The sequence below is a fragment of the Calonectris borealis genome, chromosome 21, assembly GCF_964195595.1.
Source record: "Calonectris borealis chromosome 21, bCalBor7.hap1.2, whole genome shotgun sequence".
Lineage (NCBI taxonomy): Eukaryota > Metazoa > Chordata > Aves > Procellariiformes > Procellariidae > Calonectris > Calonectris borealis.
The window spans coordinates 2,304,792-2,327,658 of record NC_134332.1 but is presented as its reverse complement, the minus strand read 5'-3'; the positions used below and the strand labels follow the sequence as shown (position 1 = coordinate 2,327,658).

The 22,867-nt window shown below is 41.5% G+C and overlaps 1 protein-coding gene and 1 long non-coding RNA gene across 2 annotated transcripts; one reads left to right on the top strand and one right to left on the bottom strand.

Annotated features, from left to right (window-relative positions):
• Window positions 1-10,434: 10,434 nt before the first annotated feature.
• LOC142091539 (uncharacterized) lies at window positions 10,435-12,708 on the bottom strand. The gene is made up of 3 exons (XR_012676842.1): window positions 12,377-12,708; window positions 12,214-12,267; window positions 10,435-12,080 (listed from the first exon to the last, which is right to left on the bottom strand). It is a non-coding gene; the product is annotated as an uncharacterized LOC142091539 (long non-coding RNA).
• Window positions 12,709-13,842: 1,134 nt separating this feature from the next.
• SET (SET nuclear proto-oncogene) lies at window positions 13,843-21,951 on the top strand. The gene is made up of 8 exons (XM_075170336.1): window positions 13,843-14,278; window positions 15,712-15,769; window positions 16,795-16,937; window positions 17,679-17,782; window positions 17,959-18,072; window positions 19,614-19,784; window positions 19,885-20,031; window positions 21,041-21,951. The coding sequence occupies exons 1-8, from the start codon at window positions 13,924-13,926 to the stop codon at window positions 21,062-21,064; spliced, it is 1,116 nt and encodes a 371-aa protein (XP_075026437.1). The 5' UTR covers window positions 13,843-13,923; the 3' UTR covers window positions 21,065-21,951.
• The last annotated feature ends 916 nt before the right edge of the window (window positions 21,952-22,867 follow it).

The following is a 22,867-nucleotide window of genomic DNA, read 5'->3' as shown; positions in this document are numbered from 1 at the left end:
TCTCTCTCATCCAGCTTTCTGTTTCCACCTTGTTTTAAACATCCATTTACAAAGCAGCTTTAAAAGACAAAAGAGTATTGGAAACAATGTACTGGTTTTGTCACAGCAGGATTCCAGTCCCTTCTCTGGAGAGAATACTTGGTGTTCTGCCTCAGTGTATTCATTCAAGAGCTAGGCTGCTAGATCATAAAACAGTGCTCTGCTGCTATTATTGGTGAAATCCTAGTACAGCACTTACTGAGAAATGCTTATTCCTTAAGAGATCTGCTTGAAGATGCAAAACAGTGACAAGATAATCTGTCCCTTAATGGGTGAAAGAAACACATTTTCTATTCAAATTCAACAACCCTATTAAAAGTACGTAAGGCAAGCATTGTTGGATGAGTTTTTCTACTGCAAATAGTTAAATGCAAGAAGTAGGGGGATTTTTTTACCTCAATTTAACTTTTTGTTGAATAACTGATACTAAATATTTGAACCCAACAGCAGAGGGTTTTTTTAAGAGGTTCTTAATGTTTAAGATTTATTATCTATAAATAGATCTTCTTAAGTCATCACTAAATTATCTTTAATTGATATGATTAGAACTGCCAAGGAATATCAGTGTTTGGTAGTACAGTAAATATTACAAGTGTGAATTCATATACAGTCTGCATCATAATAAAAATCCTAAGTGCAGACTGCAATTTAAAAACTTCAAATAACTAGTTAGAGGGAATTTAAGGAGAAACGTTTGTGGTTTTTGAGACGGTGAAGTGAGATAAGAAAACTGGAATTTGTGAAACAGATCAAAAATAAATCAACAACTTTTTCAGCAAGTAATATGCGAAGTTACTGCAAATGTAGTATATGTTCCCTGTAACGTGGTGCATGTCTGGACTTTTTCTTCCCTGAGGATGAGAAAGGAGCAAACAGCTCCAGAAGATGACTGTTCTAAGTATCTGCAGTTTAATCGTTCTTTATTCCAGTATCTCTGATTTGCAGGGGTTTCAATATATCAACAGTATTTCAATAAATTGTATCTTGCTTTTTCTTTCTGGCATGGCAGTATCAGATACATAAATATTTTTGTTTTGACATAGTAACACTACACTGGAAATAAGGTAAAATCAGGGATAAATGGGGGAGGGTTGTTACTAGCCTGAGGCTACTAAGTCTCTCTAAAGTGGCTATTATTACTACAGTGCTGATCTGTGCTTTCTCTTCTTTGTGTTTCCTGAGACAAAGTATTAATAAGTTTTCACTTTCACATAATGGAGCAAATCAGCATCAGAAAACAAGAACAAGAGAAGACTGAGGTAAAGAGAAAGCAATGTGGGAAGAAGCACTGGAGGAGAAAGTGTCAGAAAAAAGAATGAGATATTACAATAAATGTGCACACTGGGGGTATGATTTCTATGACCTGGAGCAAAACAAATATTCTAAGCTACATCTCAGTAAAAATTCACCCACTAGTGGGTGCAGTAGCTGCCCTCTATTTGTGATAAATGAAACAACTGAGTTCTGTTGAGGCTCTGACAGCCGAAACAGTAGTCTCTACCCAAAATAGAGAGACATAACTGAGTCCTCCCCTTTTACACCTTCCCCCCATTCCCTCCACCCCAAACAGATGTAAGTAAGGATGAAGAAAACAAGACGCATAGTTCAAACAAGAAGGGAGTGTCCGGCCATGAAAAAGAGCTCTTGGGTCTTAGAGTGGCAGTGAGGGGCTTGAAATGGGATCAAAGGCATTGCCTTTTACTGATTGATGGCTCTGTTCAGAGGAACAGAACTTTTTACATATTCTTATTTATTAAAAAAAAAAAAAAAGGAAAAAACACTAACACAGTCAAACAACAAAACTCCTCAAACAATAAAAAGGGTTTGTATCAAAGAATTGTCACTCCAGAACCTACTTGTCTCCCCAACGAATATAACCAGCAAGACCTAATTCTGTTTCCCTGATTGATCATTTCAAACCTGTGCACTACTGTACTGCCTAGCATGACAAATTTGGTTTGGATGTGGTCTGGGTACTTAACTGTATTGCCTTTGAATTAACCTAAGTATGCAATATAGAGTTTGAACTGGCTTTATGCTGACATTTTGTGCTTGTTATTTGCGTACAGGCAATACCTGATCAGTTATTCCTACGCTGTTTAGCTTTGAGCTAGATCTTGAGTGTCATTTGCTTTAGAGTGAGGTGGTTTGCTCTACTGATCTAGAAGTTAGTCTCGCTGAGGCTTGGAGGTTTGCATTAAACGGAAATACCCCTAGAGAAAAATAATCGAGATACTACCCAAAAGGAAAATTACTAGAAAGCCTCTTACATCTGCAGCATTATTTAAAAGGACACCTCTTCAGTTTCATCAATAGTCTGGTGTAGCTTGTTCCCGAAAGTTTAGCGACAGCAGCACCCTGTTGCGCTACTGTAGGTGGTGATTTTGGAGTTCAAATGCAAGACCAAGAAGTAATGAGTTGACTGAAGTCTGTTTATCTGCAGTGTTACCTGTGATGCTCCTCATCTCATATTCGGAATATACCACAAGCATTTATTTTACCCTTGCCAAAGCTCTGCAAGGTAGAGAACTGCTGGTGCCATTTTTTGACAGGAAAAATTTCAGGTGTAAGGGTTAGATGATTCGCCAAATCATGCTGGGAATTTATGGCAGAAGAACAAGACCCAAGTTCCTAAATTGCAGAGAAGTGTTTCAACCATATCTGATACATATTTTGTGGATGCGCTGCTAATGTACACACCTTATTTCTTTTTGTTAGAGATTTGCGATTTTAAAACATCAGGTATCCACACATTCACTAAACCTGAAGGAAAGAAAGGTCATCACAACCGTTAGTGTTGAGAACACAGCGTCCGTGTAGCCAACCAGACGCTCAGTAGCTTAATGAGGGTTCAGGTCCTTGCATGGACTCGGTGTGTTACCTCAAGCTGTGTGAATCCTCCAGCTATTTTTTCTCCAGTGCCATTGTAAAGGGCTTGTGCATTTTCTCTAATTCCTGACCTCCTTTTCCCTGTTCCCCCTCTCAAATGTCCCTGCAAATGCTGTGCCCTTTTTGCTTTGAAAACTGTACTTTCAATTTAGGCCGCAAACATGTTGCCTCATTTCTGAAGTTCTGTTGCACCTAGAGACATGATACGTTATCCAAATAATCCAGCTCCATTAAAATCATAGTTCTATTATGCTTTGTTGAATTAAGAGTTGGGGGATCCTCATTAAATATTATGGGTATGATTTCTTGCATTGTACAGGTATTGCCTATCCCATATTCATTCCTTCATTGACCGTAATAAGACAAAGATTTTAGTCAAGTGTAACCAAAAAGGGAAGGAGCACAGGGAAAGCTTGCTCTGTGGCAGGTGTCAGCAAGCCACCACCACAGGGGCGCAAAGACCCCATGCCGGCGGGTTTTGAATGGCAGGCACGAGCTGGCACAGGGCCAAGAGCCATGGCATCTCGAAAGAGGCATCTGTGAAAGGCTCAGGATCCCGATTCCTGGCTGTCACGGTGCTCCAAACTCGGTGGCAGCTGGGAGCCTCTGCCTTGGACAGAGGCTTGATGCTGTCAACAAAGTGATTGGCAGTGTCTCTCTCCTTTTAAACTCAGCAGCCTCTAGTTCCTGCTGAGTTTATACCAGCATGCCCACCATCTAATCTCAGAAATAAAAGTACAATCTGGCATGCCACTCTTAAAAGGTAGCTGACCCTTTGCAGTGCTGACAACATGGAAGAAAACGCTGAGATCCCTTAAATTAATCCCATAGTCAGTAACCACACATGGTTAAAAATTATTTCTGTTCTGTCCATCACTTCATCAACTCATACTATATCTACAGTATCTCAAACAGTTGTTGGAATTTTAATTGATATATATAAAGCAGCTGGCTATCTCAAAAGCATTGTGGACAGGTATTATTCATCTGAATAGAACTGGCTATCCTTTGCAGAAGTGTTGTTTCAAAAAAGGACATTCAGAAATAAGTGGTTACATTCCACTCGGTACCATCAGATTTATACTTATGTAAAGCAAGCAGAATTTGCATGGTAGTTCTTGATAGCTCTTCAGAAATCTATATATTTATTTAATTTCAAGCATGCTACTTTCATTTCTTATACATGATTTCTATGAACACTGAATGATCAATAAATACATCATAGCTTTACTGGGGTACAAATATGTAATTTAAGAGTGGACAATAAAATAATGTTCCTACCATGATGTGAGCTAATACAGTAGGAAAGAGATTTGCAAGGACTCGTTTTATTGATAAAAATTTCACCTCCATTTAGAGAGTTTGCATATTGTCAGTTTAGCTAGACCTGCAAAATCATCTTACACTGAGTGTGAAAGCCACTTCTGAAATGGCAAATAAAAACATCCCATTTTGATCGGTCTGTTATCCCAAGTATGACAAGGATCCCAAAGGATCCTGGAGCATATTATACAAACACACACAGAGATAACTTTACAAAATTACGCACTGCAGAAAGATTATCATCTTCTCAAAAGCACATGAAAGATTAGGGGAAGCGGAATATCTTGTATAGACAAATTGGATATGTCAGCGTGAGTGTTTCAACTGCTGCAGAAAATGCCAAGTGATTTGTAATGATCACTTTCTTTTTATCGCCTCTGTAAGATGGCACATTTATCTTCTAGGAGCATGACAGGATAGTACTCAGAAATAACAGAATGAACCACCAATATGGCCAGCTGGTGTAACTTTTTTCTTTAGTGTGTATGTAGTGTTCCCAACACAAGTACCGACGCCAGTCTAACTTAAAAAAAAAAGAGTGAAAACATGACAAAACAGGGCTTAAGAAGGCATGAATGTGGCTCTCTGTGGCGAAGTGTAAAAGACAATTGCACCAATTACATGCTGGTTTTGGAACTCCATGTAGCCTAAGTCTATTGAAATATATATTTGTAAGCGGGAGTGGTGGGGAGGGAGGATGCACTGGAATGAGGCCTGGAGCTGAAATGCTGTCGTAAAGGCAGGAGGAGGAGGGAGAGCCATAAACTGGCTGCAATCCTCAAATTTAAAAAAAGGTCCGGAAACATTTTAATGCCAAATTATGTGACACCTTTCATTCCTGTTTTTCTTTCGTCCTTAGTTTTCCACTTAATTGATTCAAACTTTTCTTATTTATGCTATCAATTGTGGAAGCTGGGTTGACTAAAGGCATTTTTATTTTCCTCTATTCTAACCCAACAAACTCCTGCTTATGCAACAGCTTATACCTTTAATAACACCAGTATAACTGCATCAGTACTAAAAAAACCCCTGGATTTCTTGGCATCAACAAGGCCTGAGAGAACTTGCTGCAGTGCTGGGATGTGACAGGAGGCAATTTATAAGGAATTAACTCTGACAGTCACTTTATACAGCTGATTTTCCAAGATCTAGGCACTAAAGATGTGTTAATGAGGGTACTGAGGCTTCATAATTAATTATATTAGCATCTCTTTGTTACTCTCCACAACAGTAGTGCCTGGTTGACATTTCAATAGGAGTCTGGTAGTAGTCTTTGTTATTATTATCCAGGAGTACAGTTATACCTTAGCTCCCAGAAGGCAACGTTGCATGTAAATGCCTCTGTGAATTGCAAGGGCCTTTGGATCTCAGTAAAAGCCCTTGAAGGAGACCCTGCTGGATACTGAATGGATGTCAGTAAAATTTCTCTAGTCTGGAGTCTCTCTTCAGATATGGACTCTCCTCCCCTTTCATTTCTCCCTTCCCTTCCCTCCCCCCTTCTTTCCACTGTGCTGGTCCCTCTCACAAGGCTTAAGAACAGCAATATCCAGCACTTTCTGAATGTGTAGTTCCAAACCTCTGAAGGAAGGAATACTGACCTGAACGAAACAGTGAACAAAGTAACCTGAAAATAGGGAATATTTTCACATGCTTGAATTTTCAGTGCAATAAAACCAGTGCTGCCAGAAGGAATCCCAGAAGTGGTGAGTCAGATAATAGATGTACGACTGTGGTGGGAGGGAAATGGTCTCTACCTTTTTTTACATCCTCCCCCCTTGTAAAGGCAGATGAAATTATTTTCCAGTCATACCACTGCAAAAACAAACATGGAGTTTAAAGGTTACTTCCTTTGTGTGTTTCTGAGAGACGTTATTTTTAAATCCAAAAGGGGAAGGATGATGTCAATGATCTCAAATTTCACTCTGAAAACTTTTACACTATCACCTGAGGTGGCAGATCTGCTATTTTGTTTATTGATATATTCCACTTGCTTGTGTTAATTTAAACAAAATCTAAAAAAAAAAAAAATGCTGTTTTTTCACACCAGTTACAATTGCAACCTTGACATGGTTAAGCTAAGTTAAGGGCACAGGTTGACAAACGCATCTTCTAAGTAAGCAAGACTTAGGCAACGTGTTCCTTACCCTTTCGTTGTTCACTACTGCCTTCATGGGACCCTCTTTCTTGTAACATTGTTCATGCATCTGCAGCAGGGAACCAGATCAGAGTACTAGTCTGAGTTAAAAATAAATGTTTTTTTATGGCGACTATTTCTAATAGAAATCAGTTTCCTGATTCAATTTAACATGGGGCTACACAAAAAAACCTGCACTGGCACAATTCAGGGACAGCGTGAAGGGGAACAGGGGAGGAATGTGTGGTGGGGAATGCATAAGTAGGAACTTCTACCAAAAAATAGTTTGTCAAACTATGTCCTGAAAGACTTTACATTCTTCCAAGCCAGAACCACCTCTTTGCTTTGTGTTCAGATAGCACCTTGCGCAAAGGGATCACAGTCGCAGAACTCTCAGGAGTCTCAGAGCTATTGTAATACCAAAAAATAATAAGCGTTCTTACAGACTGACACAATTAACCAAATTCCACTTGCAGATCTTCATTGTTGGCAACTCGTGCAGCATTTTATGTAGCTGAAGTTGGAGACTAGTTCTATTCCTGAGTTCTGTCTCCAGCTCTAATGAGGAATAACTCTGAGTAACTCTGGCATTCAGTTAACCTACCAATAAAAGAATTACTTTCCTCACAGAGTTTTTTATACTTAACTAGATTTTTTTTAATGAGCTTTGACATTCTTAGATGAAAATAATAATGTGAACAATGTATTATTACAGCAAAAACTGTATATGACAGATCCCTACATATTTTCTTTTTTGTTTCACCTTTTCTGTCACTATACTCCTACACAAGACTCAAGACACACTGCAAATGTTTGAGTAACGCCAACTTGAAACTGCAGAATTGTAAATAACGTACTCGCTCTTCACTGAGCCATGTTGCATGTGTTTATTTTAATCTGATATTTTCTGGATAGAAACAGAGGTTACTCCCCCTGAGAGTTCAAGTATCGATAATGCTCTACATAACAAGAGAAGTTTTTAATGATTCCCACAAAACCAGCTGCCACTTGGTAACAAGACAATGGATGGAATACACATAGTGTAAAATTTTAGTCTCTACTGCTATTCCTGAGGGACCAAATCTTGAAGTGTTATTCAACTTTGTTTAGGATTCAGGAAGAGTTTTCCTGCTGTAGGACTGAGGAAATGATAAATAAGAGTTTCAGGAATTGGCCAGAGTTAAAATCCTAGAAAGCAAACGTTTATAAATTCTCTTTGTAGAAAAGTTGGCTCCCTCTTAATTTTCCCATGAGTGGAGAAGAGGGAGAGGATCATCTGAAAGTCTTCTTGCAGGAGAACCCACAGAAGAACAAAGTATAGTTTTTCCTAGTCCTCAACAGTGCCCTACCCCTACTGGTTAGTTATCCTAAAACTTCAATTCAGCATTCATAAAATTTATAATACTGTAACTTCCATGAATTTTTATCGTATCTATTGTGCCTCATTAGAAAGACTCTGTCTAGCACTAGAGCTTCTGCCCTAGCTGTGAGGCAGTTACAGCCTTTCTGAAGGAAAACGGACAGAGCACCACTGAAGGAAATCGAAGACTAGTAGCTACTTCCCCTGTGAATCATTTCAGGGCCTTCTACATAAAAATTTGGTTGGCAGAGCTATCCCAGAATAACTCCCAGTATAAATATTGCAGCATTCCAGTTTGAAAATGTCTTTAGTTGTGATCGTTCTACCTAGGAATACTTCTTGTAAGTGGTCAGTTTTTCCAGCAACTTCTGTTTAGAGCTTTCATTACGCAGGAGTGTATGTAGTAAAATAAAGCCTCAAGCGTAAAGACAAAGCCAACCACAACATATATCATTTAATCACCAGATGATTCCAAAGAAACATCTTGTTTTTCAAACATTTTCTGTGAAACTGTAGCTGTATTAAGCTTGGTTGAAGTCTTCCATTGCCTCAGTGCAGGATGGATTGGCTCTAATACTGTCCTGCAAAACTAGTAATTGTGTATCCCTGCGGATAGCTTTTGAACATCCACTGGTGTGAATGCATCAATGAAATCTAAATATCTGCCCTTGTAAGACCCTGCAGGTGTTGTAGATAGGGAAGAGACACATTTGCATACGCCAATACATGTTTTCAAACAAAACTTTCGTACATTTCGGATCCCATCTTGAACTGTGAACTCCTCAGGCAAAAGGAGATGGATATTCACATCTGGAAGTGGTAGTAGCACATCTGGACAAGTTGATATTTAAACATTTTTGCTTTCAGAAACTGCAATTCAGTAGTGCTGGATTTATAACAGCATCTATATGTGTCTGTTGGCACAGTCGATCGGTAGTTAACAGCCACAGGTCTCCATCTAAGCCAAGGAACAGGACAACATCAATGTCTGAGATATAAAATCTGAATGAAAGTCAAGAAGGGCAGGAAACTCCTCCAATCAAATGTCTCTTTGGGCAGGGACTCCTAACTTCACAATGCAGAATGTAACTTGAAGAGAATTTTCCAATAAACAACTTCCCTTAGTATTCTGGAAGGCATAGATCAGTTCCCTACAAAATTCACAACTGTACGCCTTACATGAAAAATATGAGCAAAACGTTCTTAAGCACCCACATATCTGAAAAGCTTATGTCTCATGTACAGAACTGTCTTAGGTTTCATTGACTTTGAATTTCATTTAAGATCTTTAAGAATATTTTGACTGCCTCTTTGTCTCTAATATCTGGGAACGAGCACAAGTGTTACATGACCATCCAGCTCTTCACAGATTACAAGCAAGTGCTCTGGTAAATTAAAAATGTTGGTATAGGAAGAAATAAAAATCAGGTTTAGCAACTATGTCCAATGGGAACTTTACCAAAAATAAAAAAAAAATCCAAATAGAATCACTGGATTTATTCAACTACACACTATTAGTCACTCCTTGTTGTCTGTGTTACTGAACCACCATCCTGCTTCAAAAGCATTTATCAGCCCAGAAATATTTTCATCCGAGGGTTTAAACCACAACAACTGTGAGGACACGTGGAAGATTCTTCCGTCATTATCTAACCATTCAGTTCTAATGTGAGTGCTCGACTGGGAAGGTCTATGACTGGTGGAGATGGATAAACAGTTGGAGAAGAGGTATTCGACTGTTTAATATATGTGCCAAGCTGTCTTTCTAGGGTCATGGAGACTCGGCAATTCCTGGGGGCTGTCAAACTGATTACACGCAGCAAACCAGCCGGTGCGTCTCTGCCTGCTGCTCAGAGTAAGCACTGATACGCCAGTCAGACTTTACTATCAAGTACAAGCTTACGTGTGCTTGAGATGTTGTGCAGCCTTCAACTCCCTGGTGTACTCAGTAATTTAAAAGCTTTCATATACTCTAAAAAATTTTGTCTAGCACTCCAAGGGAGAATCTTTGTTCCTAATACAGAGCCCAAGTCTGCAAGTTCTTTGTGGAAGAGCAGGCTCCCAGCATAGATGTACAATTGTTAAGCAGTTGGTTGCATTTCGGCAATGGTAAAATGATCCTTGTTTTATATTTCTCTACAATAATTTCTGTAAAGGCTGTGAGATTCTTTGGGATGGAAGGCTATAAAAACGTAAGTTGCTATTATTTATATTAACTTGCATGATTTTATGCCCATTTTGCATTGCAGAAATACTTAGAAGGAAATGTACTCTTTTTTCTTTTTCTCACATCATTACATTGTATTTGAGAGGATTTAGCACATTTTCTGATTTCACTTGCCAAATCGGGGGTTCGTGTTTAAAATTTATAGCTGACTTGACATTCCAGAAACTAAGTGTTATGTAAACATAATAACCAATTATGTCTCTGTCTTGTAGTAACATACCTAACTAAGGAAAGAAATATTGGGAGATGTGAACTTTTACATCAAAGAGCAAATATGAGATTATCTTTATGAAGAAGCTCTGTTCATTCTATTCTTGAGAAAAACGTGCAGTTACTGCTACACTCTGTGTAAACTGTAAGGCCATTAATCATTATCAGCTGCTGCCAAACCCCCCATATATCCAAATATACATAAAGGAAAACTAACAGAAATTTTCTTCATTGGTCTGACGAAGTCATTGCCATCCGGAGGCTGCAAAGATCTAACTCCCTCATTTGTCAACACCAGAGTACTCATGCACTGCGTTTGAAAGATGCCACATACAGTATAGTTTTGCAACTTGAACTGTGCAACCTGAAGTTCAAATGAAAGCAGGAATACTAACTCTGAAATACAGAGAGAAAAGAGCTATTTGTGATATAGGCAGCATAGCTACTCGGACAGTATAGTTCATGAAAAAATGTAACACTTCTATTATATTTGATGTAATCAGAGCTGAGAAAGGTCTTACAAGAAGATAAGAGAAGGAGGACAGCATCTTCTCTAAATACATTCACACACCCCCAATATCATAGGATTATAACTACATTTTAACCCCTCAACAGTTATTCAAGGACTGAAACTGCCTTAGAGGTTGATTACAGAAAATGAAAAACATTAGAAAGAAGTGAAGGCAGGTAACTGAATATTGATCAATTAAACCTTTAAGTATTTATTATTTTTTGTTACAGCATCAGGGATATTAAACACAGTTACATATTAGGTCTAAGCATCACGTAATTTCTGAAAATCTTGTGTAACAGCATGTAACAAGATACCATTTTCCTTCCTTTGTAATGAAACTATATGGGGTTTGGGGTACCTACACGGAGGAGCAGTTTCAGACTGAGTTGAGAGTTGTGCTGCTACTTGCTTCTTCACAAATATTTGAGTCATGTTCCTCCTGAGCGTACATGTTGACAAGATGCGTACATGCAGCAAGAACAAACAGTAAATCAATTCAGCTGCAGAAGCTGCTGGAGGTGCTTTGCTTTCATCCTTCCTAGGGCTCAACAACCATTCTAAATCAGCGGCCAAGTTTTACTACTTCATTTATCTCTAAAGCAAGGAGGAGAGTGCAGAGAGGGCATCATTCTGTGGATTATTGTCAAATTCTTTGAGCCAAGCCCCAGAGGCATGTAAGCACCTGTTGTGTGAGACCTTTTATGAAACGTACTCAGAAGTTAGACCGCAGTTGAACTGTGTAAGCAAGGCTCTCTTTTGAAAAGCAGAAAATACAGGCTGTTAAGGCAATTGTACCTGGTTAGTTGGAGTGAAAGGATGTATAATAGAAGAAGTATTGATGTTAACATAACTTTTCTAACAGGAAGAGAACTGAGGAAGAGTTAAGACAAAAGGTTTATTAGGAAGCTGGGAACAGCACATCACCAGCACTAAACTGAAAAAAGCAAGCAAAAAAAGGAAAGTAACTATGTGAACAAACACTGCTTCCTCCAAAAAAAATTGAACTCTTTGCCTTCTCTTTTCGCATGAAAGCAGAGGTTTGTATTTTGTGTCTCAAAATTATTTAAAAAGTGTTCTATTAATATTAATATACATATATAATTAATATATATTCTCTTTTCTTGTATAATTGCTAGTTTTAAAGTAGGATAAACAGATCATGGAAATGTTTTTAACAGTACAGCAGTTAAAATTCACGATTACTTGACTTTAGATATATCAGCAGAACACCTTAATCATGTACTTCAGGAATACCTAGTAATTTATAGACTAAGCAAGGGATTCTAGTAGGGAGCAGGCAGATGCCGTTTGGATCATATGTTCCTGGAACTGGCTTTCAAACACATGGCCTGTATTTTCAAATTGTGGACCTTCAAAGCCTAATCTAGAGAAAGACAATATAATAGTAAATTACAGGTGGGAAAAAGAGGAAAAAAAAACCAAGCAGATACAACTGCATAGTTAAGAGACTCAAGGGAAACAGAAGGAAGAAAACCAAGCCACATACATAAGCTTACCTTGTCTGAATGTGAAGATATCCATGTTAATTGATCTTGGGAGACACAGACAGACTATGAGAGAAGTTATCTCACTGTGATGGGCTTCAGGAAGGCTTTAAGACATGCCTCTTGGGAAGGATTTGATAATCTTGCATTTATAAAGTTGCGATGCTTTCCTTACCTTTTGTGCCCAGCAGTTAAGAGAGCTCATCGCTGTACGTGAAAGCAGAGGACTAACGGGTGGCAGCTCCTCTCGCCTGCTGTTTGCACAGGGAAGCACAATACAAATTGTGGACATGCCGCAGCGGTTGTGGGTGGCAATGGAGGCAAGGACATAGCTGGTGGGAAGTGACAGCTGGGAATACAAAAGAAAAAGCAATTGGGATTTGGAAGCAACTGGTGGGAGCAGGAATCAGAAAACTATAGTAAGACCTCTGAGGAGGCAGGAACTAATCCAGGCCTTGTTGAATTAAGTCCATTGGAAGGGCAACTTGAAGAGGAGACAAAAAGGAAACAAGCAGGGAGAATATGATAATATTGACTGGAAAACAAACACAAAAGGCAAGTTCCTACTTCATCAGAGCTGTACGTGTTTCTTAGCCTGATCTGTATCTGTGATCAATAATCTGTGAACAATATGTTGCGTATTTTGATAGAAAAGAGTGGCTTGGCTGTTACTTTAAGAGCAAAACAGAGTTAGCTGTAGCTGTGAAGCTGCAATGAGCTCTTCCATGACAGGTGGACAGGAAAGGGACAAAAAGGGTTATTTAAAGTCTGCTTGCTCTTGCTGCAGTGGCAGGTGTGCTGGCAGACGGCTGGGCTCAATGACCTTCTGGAGTTGTGCTCCCACATTAACCGAGTGGGCTGGATGTGACTGACAGGGCCCCTGTGCCCTTAAAATGTTAACGTCTTAAGTTATTGCTCTGGGTCATGTTCCCGCTAAGAGAGGCAGTGCAGCGAGATGGGGGTCGCCACGTTCCCTGAGCAAGGCAGGGTGGAAACGCGACCTCACCTCAGGCAGCCTCTGCAGGCACAGGAGGTGCTGGGGCTGGTCCTGAGGGGCCTCCTCAGGCAGTGGGACTACTCGGGACAGCAGCCGTTTTGGGATTGCTTAGGGATCGGTGGTCCCACACCCCCCTTTCCCCTAGGGGACCTTGGCCACCCCCAAGTGAGGAGAGGGATCGACCCCGTCACTGACCGCGTCTCCACGCAGGGCGGGGGCGGCCCTGAGGGGACGCGCGAGCCTCGAGCGCGGCGCCCACACTGAGGGCGCGCGGCCACGTGCGCCGGGCAACGGCGGCGGCGCGCGCACGCACGCATGCGCGCCCCCCCACATGCACACACCTGCGCGCGCCACCGCCCTACTCTTCCCCCCCCCCCCCCCCCGCCCTTCTCCCGCCTCTCGCGCCGTCCTCTGTGTCTCCGCGCCGAGGCCCGCCCCCCGCTCCCTCCGAGAGCGCAAGGCGCGGCCAATGGGCGCCCAGCGTGGGGTGGTCGGCGGGGGCGGGGCTGGCGAGCCGCCTCTCTGCGGCTGCGCGCGGGCCGCCCGCGGCGAGGAGGCGGTGTCGGCGCCTGCGCAGAGCGGTGCGCTCACCCTCTCCCGAGGAGGGGAGCAAAGCGCGCCTGCGCGTTCTGCCGCCCGCTGCCCAGCGCCCGGGAGGGGGGCTTGGTGCGCCTGCGCGCTGCGGCCGCCGTCCCCCCCGTGCCCCGGAGGGGGGGCAGCTGCGCATGCGCGCCGCGCTGCCCGCCCCTCGCCAGCAGCAGCAGGAGGAGGCGGCGGTGGTGGTGATTCTGGCTGTGGAGAGCGTGAGGCAGTGCGAGCGCCGCTGCCGCCCCCTGTTATCCGGGAGCCCCAGGTCCGGGCGGAGGAGGCGGGAGCGCCCCGGCGGCGGAGGGAGCCAGAGCGGCGGTGGCAGCAGCAGCAGCAGGAGGAGTCTGTGCCCGGCCCCCCCCTCCGCTCAGTCCCGTTACAGCCCCCCTCCCTCCGCGCTCCGCTCCGCAGCCACCAACATGTCGGCGCCGGCGGCCAAAGTCAGTAAGAAGGAGCTGAACTCCAACCACGATGGGGCCGACGAGACCTCAGGTGAGGCCGCGCCGGGGGCGGGAAGGGAATGGCGGCAGCCGCCGCGGCCTCCGCCTCGCACCGCGCCGCACCGACCGCCATTTTCCCCAGCCACACGGGCCGCGGCCGGGCCGGAGGCGGGAAGAGCGCGGGGTCGGCCGGGCGGATGTGCAGGCCCCAGCAGCAGCAGGAGGAGGCCATGTTAGCGCCCTTTTGTCTCCGCTCCCCGGCCCGGCCTCCTTCCCCACGGGCGCAGGCGGGGCCGGGCGGGGGGCGCTGCGGCCTTGGCGGAGCAGCGGGACCCCCCCCGCCCCACCTCCCGGAGCAGCATCCGCGGAGCCTCATTGTGCTCCGCCGCCGCCGCCGCCATGATGCTTCGCCGCCTCCTGGTCTCGGCGCCGCGGCGGCCGCGTGGTGCTGCCCCGCCGCGCGGGGATGGAGCGGCGCCGGCTGCGCCGCCGCTGCTGGGGCCTGCCCGCCCGGGGAGCCACGCGGTGCTCGGGCGGCGCGGCGATGGAGCCGCCCGCGCCCGTCCCCACGTGCGATCGCGGCAGCTCCGGGATTTTTAAAGGTCGCCGCGCCGTGGGTTTCCTCCCGGCCGCCGCCGCGGGAAGGGCGCAGTGCTCCCCTTCCACCTTCCATCCAGTCCGCCGTCGCGCCCCGCGGTGCCGCGCCCGCTGCGAGCTCCGGTCACACACGTGCTTTCCGTGCCCGGCCGCCCCTCCGTCGTGGGGAGCGGGCAGCGCGTCCACCCGCGCCGCTGGGGAGCGAGGAGAGCCGTCCCTTAACGCGGGCTGAGCCGTGCGGGAAACTTACGGGGGAGGAGTGAGCGTGCTGCACTGCTCCAGCGACTTCCCGCTGCCGTTCATTCATCTCCCAGCGCGATAGGTAAACAGTCCTCCCGTCACCCAGACCGCTGCCAGGCTTTGTCGAGGGGAAGTTCCGATTAGAAAACACCTGCCGAACGGCGGCTTTGGGGTCTTTTTTGCTTGTAACCGTCCTTTCGAACGTTCTTCTCGGTTTTTAGAAGGTGGTGCGTTCCCAGTTACGCTATTTCTATTGGTATTTCTGTCCTCGCTAAATTATTTAACGTTCCTTTAAATGTGTTGGTTTTAGCAAATACGGCTTATGACTTTTTAATTAATTTGTTATTAATCTGTCATGATTGACTTACCATTTAAGTTGACTTGTAAAACTGTGTAGGGCAATGTGAGCTGTGATTTCTAGGGGTAAAGTCGCTCTGGGTGCCGTTTTGTCAAACTTTTCTGCACTTCAGCCGTAGTACACCCTGGAAGTAGCTGAAGCTTTAAGGCCTAGTGACACTTACGACGGTTAATAGAAATATCTGCGTCCTTCTAAAGTAGATCACTAGAAAAGGTATTAAGCGAAAACCCCAGGTGATTTGTCAGACTTGAGAATGAAGAGATTTTGATGCATTTTTGTTTGTTTTTCAGAAAAAGAGCAACAGGAAGCAATTGAACACATTGATGAAGTACAGAATGAAATAGACAGGTAAACATTAACAAACTTTTAAAATGTTTAGAAATCAAAATGTAACTTTCAAAAATAAAAATATTTAGTAAAGTAAGCACTCAGTAGTAGTTCTCACTGTCTTCAAACTCCGCCAAGATATACTTGTGTTCTGACTTGATTAGATGTAAGAGGTATTTGTATGATACAAAATTTGAAGAAGTATCCTGGTTTCCTGTTTAATTGTTTATAATTAAAAAGGTAGAACCTGAGTTTAAAATTTTAAATTAATTGTGATAGTTTTGATAATAGAAATATATTTCTTATTGTTTTTTCAAGTTAATGTGTATGCTATTTTGCAAAAGTATTTTCATGTTTGTAAGCAGAACCAAAAACTTGGTTGAAAAGTTAGTTTTTATTGTACTTTTTTTTTTTAATTATATATTCATGTGCTTGTAGAATAATGTGTAGAAAGTGTCTGAAACATTAGTCTCATATCCCAAAACTCTCTGTGGGCTCTGTGTTGATATTTGCCTGGATCTTATCTCCGTGCACAAAGACTGCAGGTGACTATTGAGGCTCTGGCCATGTGAAGCTGTTGCAGTATCAGGTCTCTGCCTTTTTACAAAACCAATTAAATGTTACATCTTAAGATTTTACTTGTGTGGGGTACAAAATTGCTTTGCTGTAGCTTGCTTGCCTGCCCAAAAGTTACAAAGGGCAGGTGATAGTGTTATGTGATATCCATCTTCAGGTCTTTTGCAAACAAAATGTTTGAGGTAAATACTACTTTGCTTTGCATAAATAAGGGTCCGTCCCTCCTGTAATGCTGCAAAACATACAATGTGTTAAGAACGTTTCATTAAGATCAGTGAGATTGCTTCTAGTAGTGTGTTTCTTAACAGTTGCTACAGGTTTGGGCCTCAATTTTTTGTTTGAGATACCTCATTTGTTGAATATGGCAGACTAGTCTGATCAGACCCATGAAGTTTTTAGCTAACTACTGATGATGCGTCTTTAAATTTCAGTTCTCTCTCCTGTGGTTAACGTGGCTCTTTCTGTTACAGACTGAATGAACAAGCCAGTGAGGAAATTTTGAAAGTAGAACAGAAATACAATAAACTCCGCCAACCATTCTTCCAGAAGAGGTCAGAATTGATCGCCAAAATCCCAAATTTCTGGGTAACAACATTTGTCAACCACCCACAAGGTATATTCTTAATAACCCTCTTTTTTCTGTAAATTCGGTGTTTGCTTGCTTTTTATGTGAGTGTCTTGCAGCTCTGAGGGTTTTCTAGAATTGTTGCTGGGCATATATTTAAACAGAAGCCTGCTTTGTATGCAAACACTTCCTTTTTGTCCTAGAGTGCGTTTCATAAGCTTTTTATTTCTTGCATTTGTTGACCAAAGGAACATCTTGTTCAGTAAAATCCCATGTTGGTTTTCTTTCTGCGTTTTAAACGACAAGTTTCCCACTTTTCTTAGTTAATTGGGCCCTTTGAAGGAAGAAAGAAAAAAAAAAAAAGGGAAAAAAAAAGAAAAAGGATTCTAGTTTGTTTGGGGTTTTTTGTTTTAATTGGATGTGAGCCTCTTAGGACTCTTGACAATAGACTTTCTGAGAGGACAAAACAAGTTTGTAGACTGCTTAGATTGGGCAAACTACATGTGTGAAAATGTGTTCAGAAAGAAGGGTAGATGTACGCAGGTAGCTTTTGCTGCTTTTTAACGTTGAACTACAACAAGTAAATGTAATATTTTCACCTCAGCAAATGCAAATCATACAAACGCTAATAGTCTCTTGGCTGGTAACTCAAAAAAAAAGGGCCACAAGAAGTTGGCTTTGACAGATGTGTTGCTTTTCAAATCTTACTTACTATCAATTTCCTATATTTCATCTGCATGATACACCTTTCATAGCTTTGTTAATGTGGGATTCCTAATTCTGTCTTAGTATCTGCACTGCTGGGAGAAGAAGATGAGGAAGCACTGCATTATTTGACCAGAGTTGAGGTGACAGAATTTGAAGACATCAAATCAGGTTACAGAATAGATTTTGTAAGTACTTTAAATAATGCCTTCACTTGTGATTTTTTCTGAGTTTTTTTAATGTAATTGCATATTGGGTTGTAGTTTGTAATTTAATCTCTTCAGTTATCCATTTAATACCAGGTGTGACTCGGCATGTGCCTTTACATTATCTGGGTTCTAACTCTTTGCTTTCAACTCTGCAGTATTTTGATGAGAATCCATACTTTGAAAATAAAGTTCTCTCCAAAGAGTTTCACCTCAATGAAAGTGGAGACCCATCTTCAAAATCAACTGAGATCAAATGGAAATCTGGGAAGGTATGTATCTGGGCATCTGGGAGAGACAATTGCTGCTCTGTGTGATACCATTACTTTAATTATGTTCCTTTTACTTTTTTTTCTTTTCCTTTTGTATTGAAGCTGCCTTGTCCTCCCTTTTCTTCCCCTCTCAACCCCCCTTGTCACTTCACTACATACATAGTTCACGGCTATCTTGCAGGGTTTGGAATACCCTATGGACATGGAGATCTGTAGTGAATTCTCTTGCTCAGTTGAGCACCACCATTAAAACAGTGAAAGTACAAGTATGACCAGATGGAGAGATTAACAAGTGCACTAGCTTGTCTGTCTTTGACGTGGATCTAGACTCTGTGTTCTGTTGTTTTCTTAAGATAACTATTAAATAAGGAATTCCGAGGACAGCAGGGTTTTGGGCGGGGGGGGGGCAGATAGGGGGGTGTGAATTTTTTTTTCCTCTTTATTTCCTCAACTTCATTTGCAGACACTACATCTTTGTAGAAGTTGTAGCCACACAATAATGTGGGCATGTCTTTCATCCAGACAGTATTCAAACATAATTAATTTGCTGTAGTTAGTTTCTGTAAAAGTTGGGAGTACTTTGATGTTACCCTGAAGATTTTGAAATGAGTATTTAAAAGTAGAACTGAGGGTTGCAGTTAACTCGCTGCTTGTTTTGTCACCCTCAAATTGAGAAGAAAACTTAATCTTTTTTCATTGAGAACTAGAACTTTTCCTCTTGTACAAAAAGTTACAGTCCAGTACAAACTAGCTGAATGATCTTTACACCATACCACAAAATCAGTATGAATTCTGGTATTGTTCTTCATGAAACAGTCTAAACCTATAAATGTTGTGATTCTATCAAGAAAACAAATACTAGAAGTTTGGAATTACCATATGATCAAAGAAAGAATAGATTTAAATAGTGGATAGTAATTTTATTTTCAGACTTAGCAAAGAGATTTTTGAAACTTACTAAACTTCTGGGTAAGATGGTAGATACAGGACTCGTGTATGTTCTTGTGACCATATGTTTGACTTATTACAAAGAATGACTTAGGATAAGAAGGCTAGGCAGTTCTTTATCTCAGAGCTTAGAGGTATGGAGACTGAGTGTTTCTTAAATTGTGTCTATGTAGTAGTTGTAGGATTTAGCTGCAATTACAGCTACTCTCAGAGCAGCATTTAGCCATTGTGCGATCTTTTAAGCTCGGTATATCATTAAACACTTGTCATACTTGTGCTTCTCTGTGATAAGGCAGCATAAATCAAATGCAAGATCCTGTGAATTTTCAGTATTTCAGTGGAGGTCATTAAAAGAAAAAGGCGGTTTTACTGTTTTCTCATGTTCATGAGAAATGCAAGTGGCTGAGTGGTATCTTTTTCTGTGAGTTGTTTGTGTTCCAAGTGTTTCTTAAAGACTTCTCCCTGAAAAGAGGGAGTAGTAAGTGACTTCTTGTGGTTGTTTAGAAAGTACGTTTCTAAATGGTGCTTATTTGGGGGCGGAGGGAAGCCATGTAAGGACCATTTCTTAGGGAACTTCTTAACTTGGTTTTCAGGATCTGACAAAACGTTCAAGCCAGACACAGAACAAAGCCAGTAGGAAGAGGCAGCATGAAGAGCCAGAAAGTTTCTTTACCTGGTTCACTGACCACTCCGATGCAGGGGCTGATGAACTAGGAGAAGTCATCAAGGATGACATCTGGCCAAATCCGTTACAGTACTACTTGGTAAGTATAGCACTGAGTTGTTGATCCATACCCATAATAGCACTGTGCAAGTGAAAGTGAATTTGATCACTGTAGTTAATGTTGTGTATGTGTCTTTAAGGTTCCTGATATGGATGATGAAGAAGGGGAGGGAGAGGAGGATGATGATGATGATGAAGAGGAAGAAGGATTGGAGGATATTGACGAAGAAGGAGATGAAGATGAGGGGGAGGAAGATGAAGATGATGATGAGGGAGAGGAAGGAGAGGTGAGTAATCTTACCCCTTACCTCTTACCCCTTCTATCTCTGGTGTATGAGAATCGAAAGAAGTTTATAAGAGGGATCTTGTAAGAATACCGAGCCATTGTTACAAAGGTAAAGTAGTTCTTTTCTGTACAATCACTGACAAGGTGTTTGGAGGGGAGAAGCAGAACTGTCACTACCTTAACTTGTGGAGTGGTTTCAGTGTAGCAATAAGTATGTTTGTGTACATGAGAGAGAGCGCAAATAAGTAATTTTAGTAAATTCGTAAGGGAAGTGCTCTAGAAGAACTAGGATATTAGCATAACAAAATTCTTATTTAATTAGTAACATTCTAAGCAAGGCTTTACTTGTAAATAGCTTTTGTTGATGCATCCAGTTCTGTTGTCCTCCCACCTGTTGGTTTATTTCTGCTTATGGCCAGCTTAGCTAAGGCTCTCTGTTGGGCTCAGGAATTAGAAATTTCCTTTAGCAGCAAGTGGGATTCCAGGGACAGCATTCAGGGTGTTGGTAACTTAAAGTTTAGAATGTCTGTCTGTCTTGTCATTGGGCGTGGTGTGTCTGAATTTCAGCAGCAAAAAATTACTTGTATTGAGGTAGGAGGGCTGTTGTGGGCACCAGAGTACTGGGCTCTATTATGTAACCTAGAATTTAGCATCTGAAAGTTGAAGCATTTTGCTCTTCAGAGTTTAGAACGCGAGACCCCTTCACTTTCTAAATGTTAAAGTAATGTCAATGTTTGTAGTGATAATAAGTCATGGTAGTTTTTCAAACCTGATGTTTTTTTATCGGGACATCCGGTTATTAACTGATTTCTATGTAGATAGGTACTCACGGCGAGTGTTACTACTCTTTAGTGAAGAGGGAAAGAGAGGCCATCATACAACATGCTATGAGTAGCGCTGTGGGCTGTAGTCTGTAGGGCAGTAAAACATTCTGGTTATTGCATTTGAAAGTTTGTGCTATCTGAAGTTTAGTGATTAGATTTTTTTAATTGTTGCTTATCTTTCAACAGGAGGATGAAGGAGAAGATGACTAATTGAACACTGATGGATTCCAAACCCCCTTTTTACCTTTTTAATTTTTCTCCAGTCCCTGGGAGCAAGTTGCTGTCTTTTTTTTCTTGTGCTCAGTCGCCTTGTTCTCTTGAGGTCTCTTTTTCTCTCCTCTACACCATGGTTCACAATTTATTTTGGGGGAAATACCTTGAGCAGAATACAGTGGAAAAGAATCTACCAGTTTCTGTTTCAAGTTCATTTTTATCCCTTTCTGTCTCAAAACAAAAACTGTTTATGGAATCAACACACCATGTTCTGTGGGAAAAAAGAAAACCTTCTGCTCCCTTCACTCTGCTGGAAGCTGAAGAGTGCTAGGCCCCTGTGTAGTAGTGCATAGAATCTAGCTTTTTTCCTTCTTTCTCTGTATATTGGGCTCAGAGATTACACTGTGTCTCTATGTGAATATGGACAGTTAGCATTTACCAACATGTATCTGTCTACTTTCTCTTGTTTAAAAAAAAGAAAAAACTAAAAAAAAAAAAAAAAAAAAGGGGGGGGGTTATAGAAGGTCAGCCGGGGTGGGTTTCAGATGTTTGGGTGGGTTAAGTGGGCATTTTGACAACATGGCTTCTTCTCCTTTGGCATGTTTAATTGTGATGTTTAACAAACATCCTTGCAGTTTAAGATGACACTTTTAAAATAAAATCTTCTCCTAATGATGACTTTGAGCCCTGCCACTTGATGGAGAATCAGCAGAACCTGTAGGATCTTATTTGGAATTGACATTCTCTATTGTAATTTTGTTCTTGTTTATTTTTAAATTCTTTTTTTTTTTTTTGTTTCACTGGAAAGGAAAGAAAGATGCTCAGTTTTAAACGTTAAAGTGTACAAGTTGCTTTGTTACAATAAAACTAAATGTGTACACAAAGGGACTGGTTGGTCTTCACTGAAAGAAACAGTTTTAATATCCTGTTTTGAACTTGCTTGTAGTTTCTTGACATTTTTGGGGGCACTTGGTCAGTATTTATGTAGTGCAATGCAACGTTGCGGTTGCGTGGACTGATAATCAGTTCATTTAGTTTCCATATTTCAGTACTTGTAAAATGTTTCATTTGGTAGTTACTGCTGCACACTCCGTTTCTTGAATTACCTGACTCTGTAAGACAGGGCTGTAGGTGCATATGCCTTGTGTGAAGACAGAGGTTTATATTCATGTTTTGCAAAAAGATAAATCACTTCATTCTTAGATGTTTTTTTTTTAAGTAGTAACTTGCAGTACTGTATCTCCAGTAAATCAGTTTGCATGAAAATACCATGCAAGCTCAGAATAAAAAGACCAAGGGGTCTTATAATAAGGTTTGTGTGTTTTTGTAAGTCCTTTCAGTTGAAAATAAATCTTAAGTGCAAGCTAATTTTTGGGCTATTTCAAAGAGCAAGATTCTTAGCGAAGCTTGTGTATAAAAAGTTGCTACTTCACTACTTTCTTTCCTTGGTAGCAGCATGTATATATGCTTTAGATATACTGTACTCTTTTTCGTTTTAAGAGACTGCATTTGAGTAGCTTGTAACAATTTCACATAGAGGTTGTTGGTACTGGTATTCCACAAGGTGTAATGAAAGTTGTTTTAACATGCTGTGCTTTTGAAATATTTAAAAAAATGTTGTATCAGCTAATCTAAAATTCAAACAGCTAGTTCTCTTTGGATGTGTAGAAAAGACTGTCTTCTGGGAAGACTTGCTGTTATATTCTCTGATTCCTTTTCCTCACAGAATTTGCTGTAGTCAAATGCAGCTTTTTTTGATGCTTAAGAACACACTTAGCAGAACAAGATTAATCTCTATTT

Excerpts from the sequence above, each read along its gene's own strand:
- SET (XM_075170336.1), top strand. The coding sequence starts at position 13,924 with ATGCGCGCCGCGCTGCCCGCCCCTCGCCAGCAGCAGCAGGAGGAGGCG. Across the intron at positions 14,279-15,711 it reads TGGGGCCGACGAGACCTCAG|AAAAAGAGCAACAGGAAGCA; the intron begins GTGAGGCCGCGC and ends TTTGTTTTTCAG. Across the intron at positions 18,073-19,613 it reads TCAAATGGAAATCTGGGAAG|GATCTGACAAAACGTTCAAG; the intron begins GTATGTATCTGG and ends CTTGGTTTTCAG.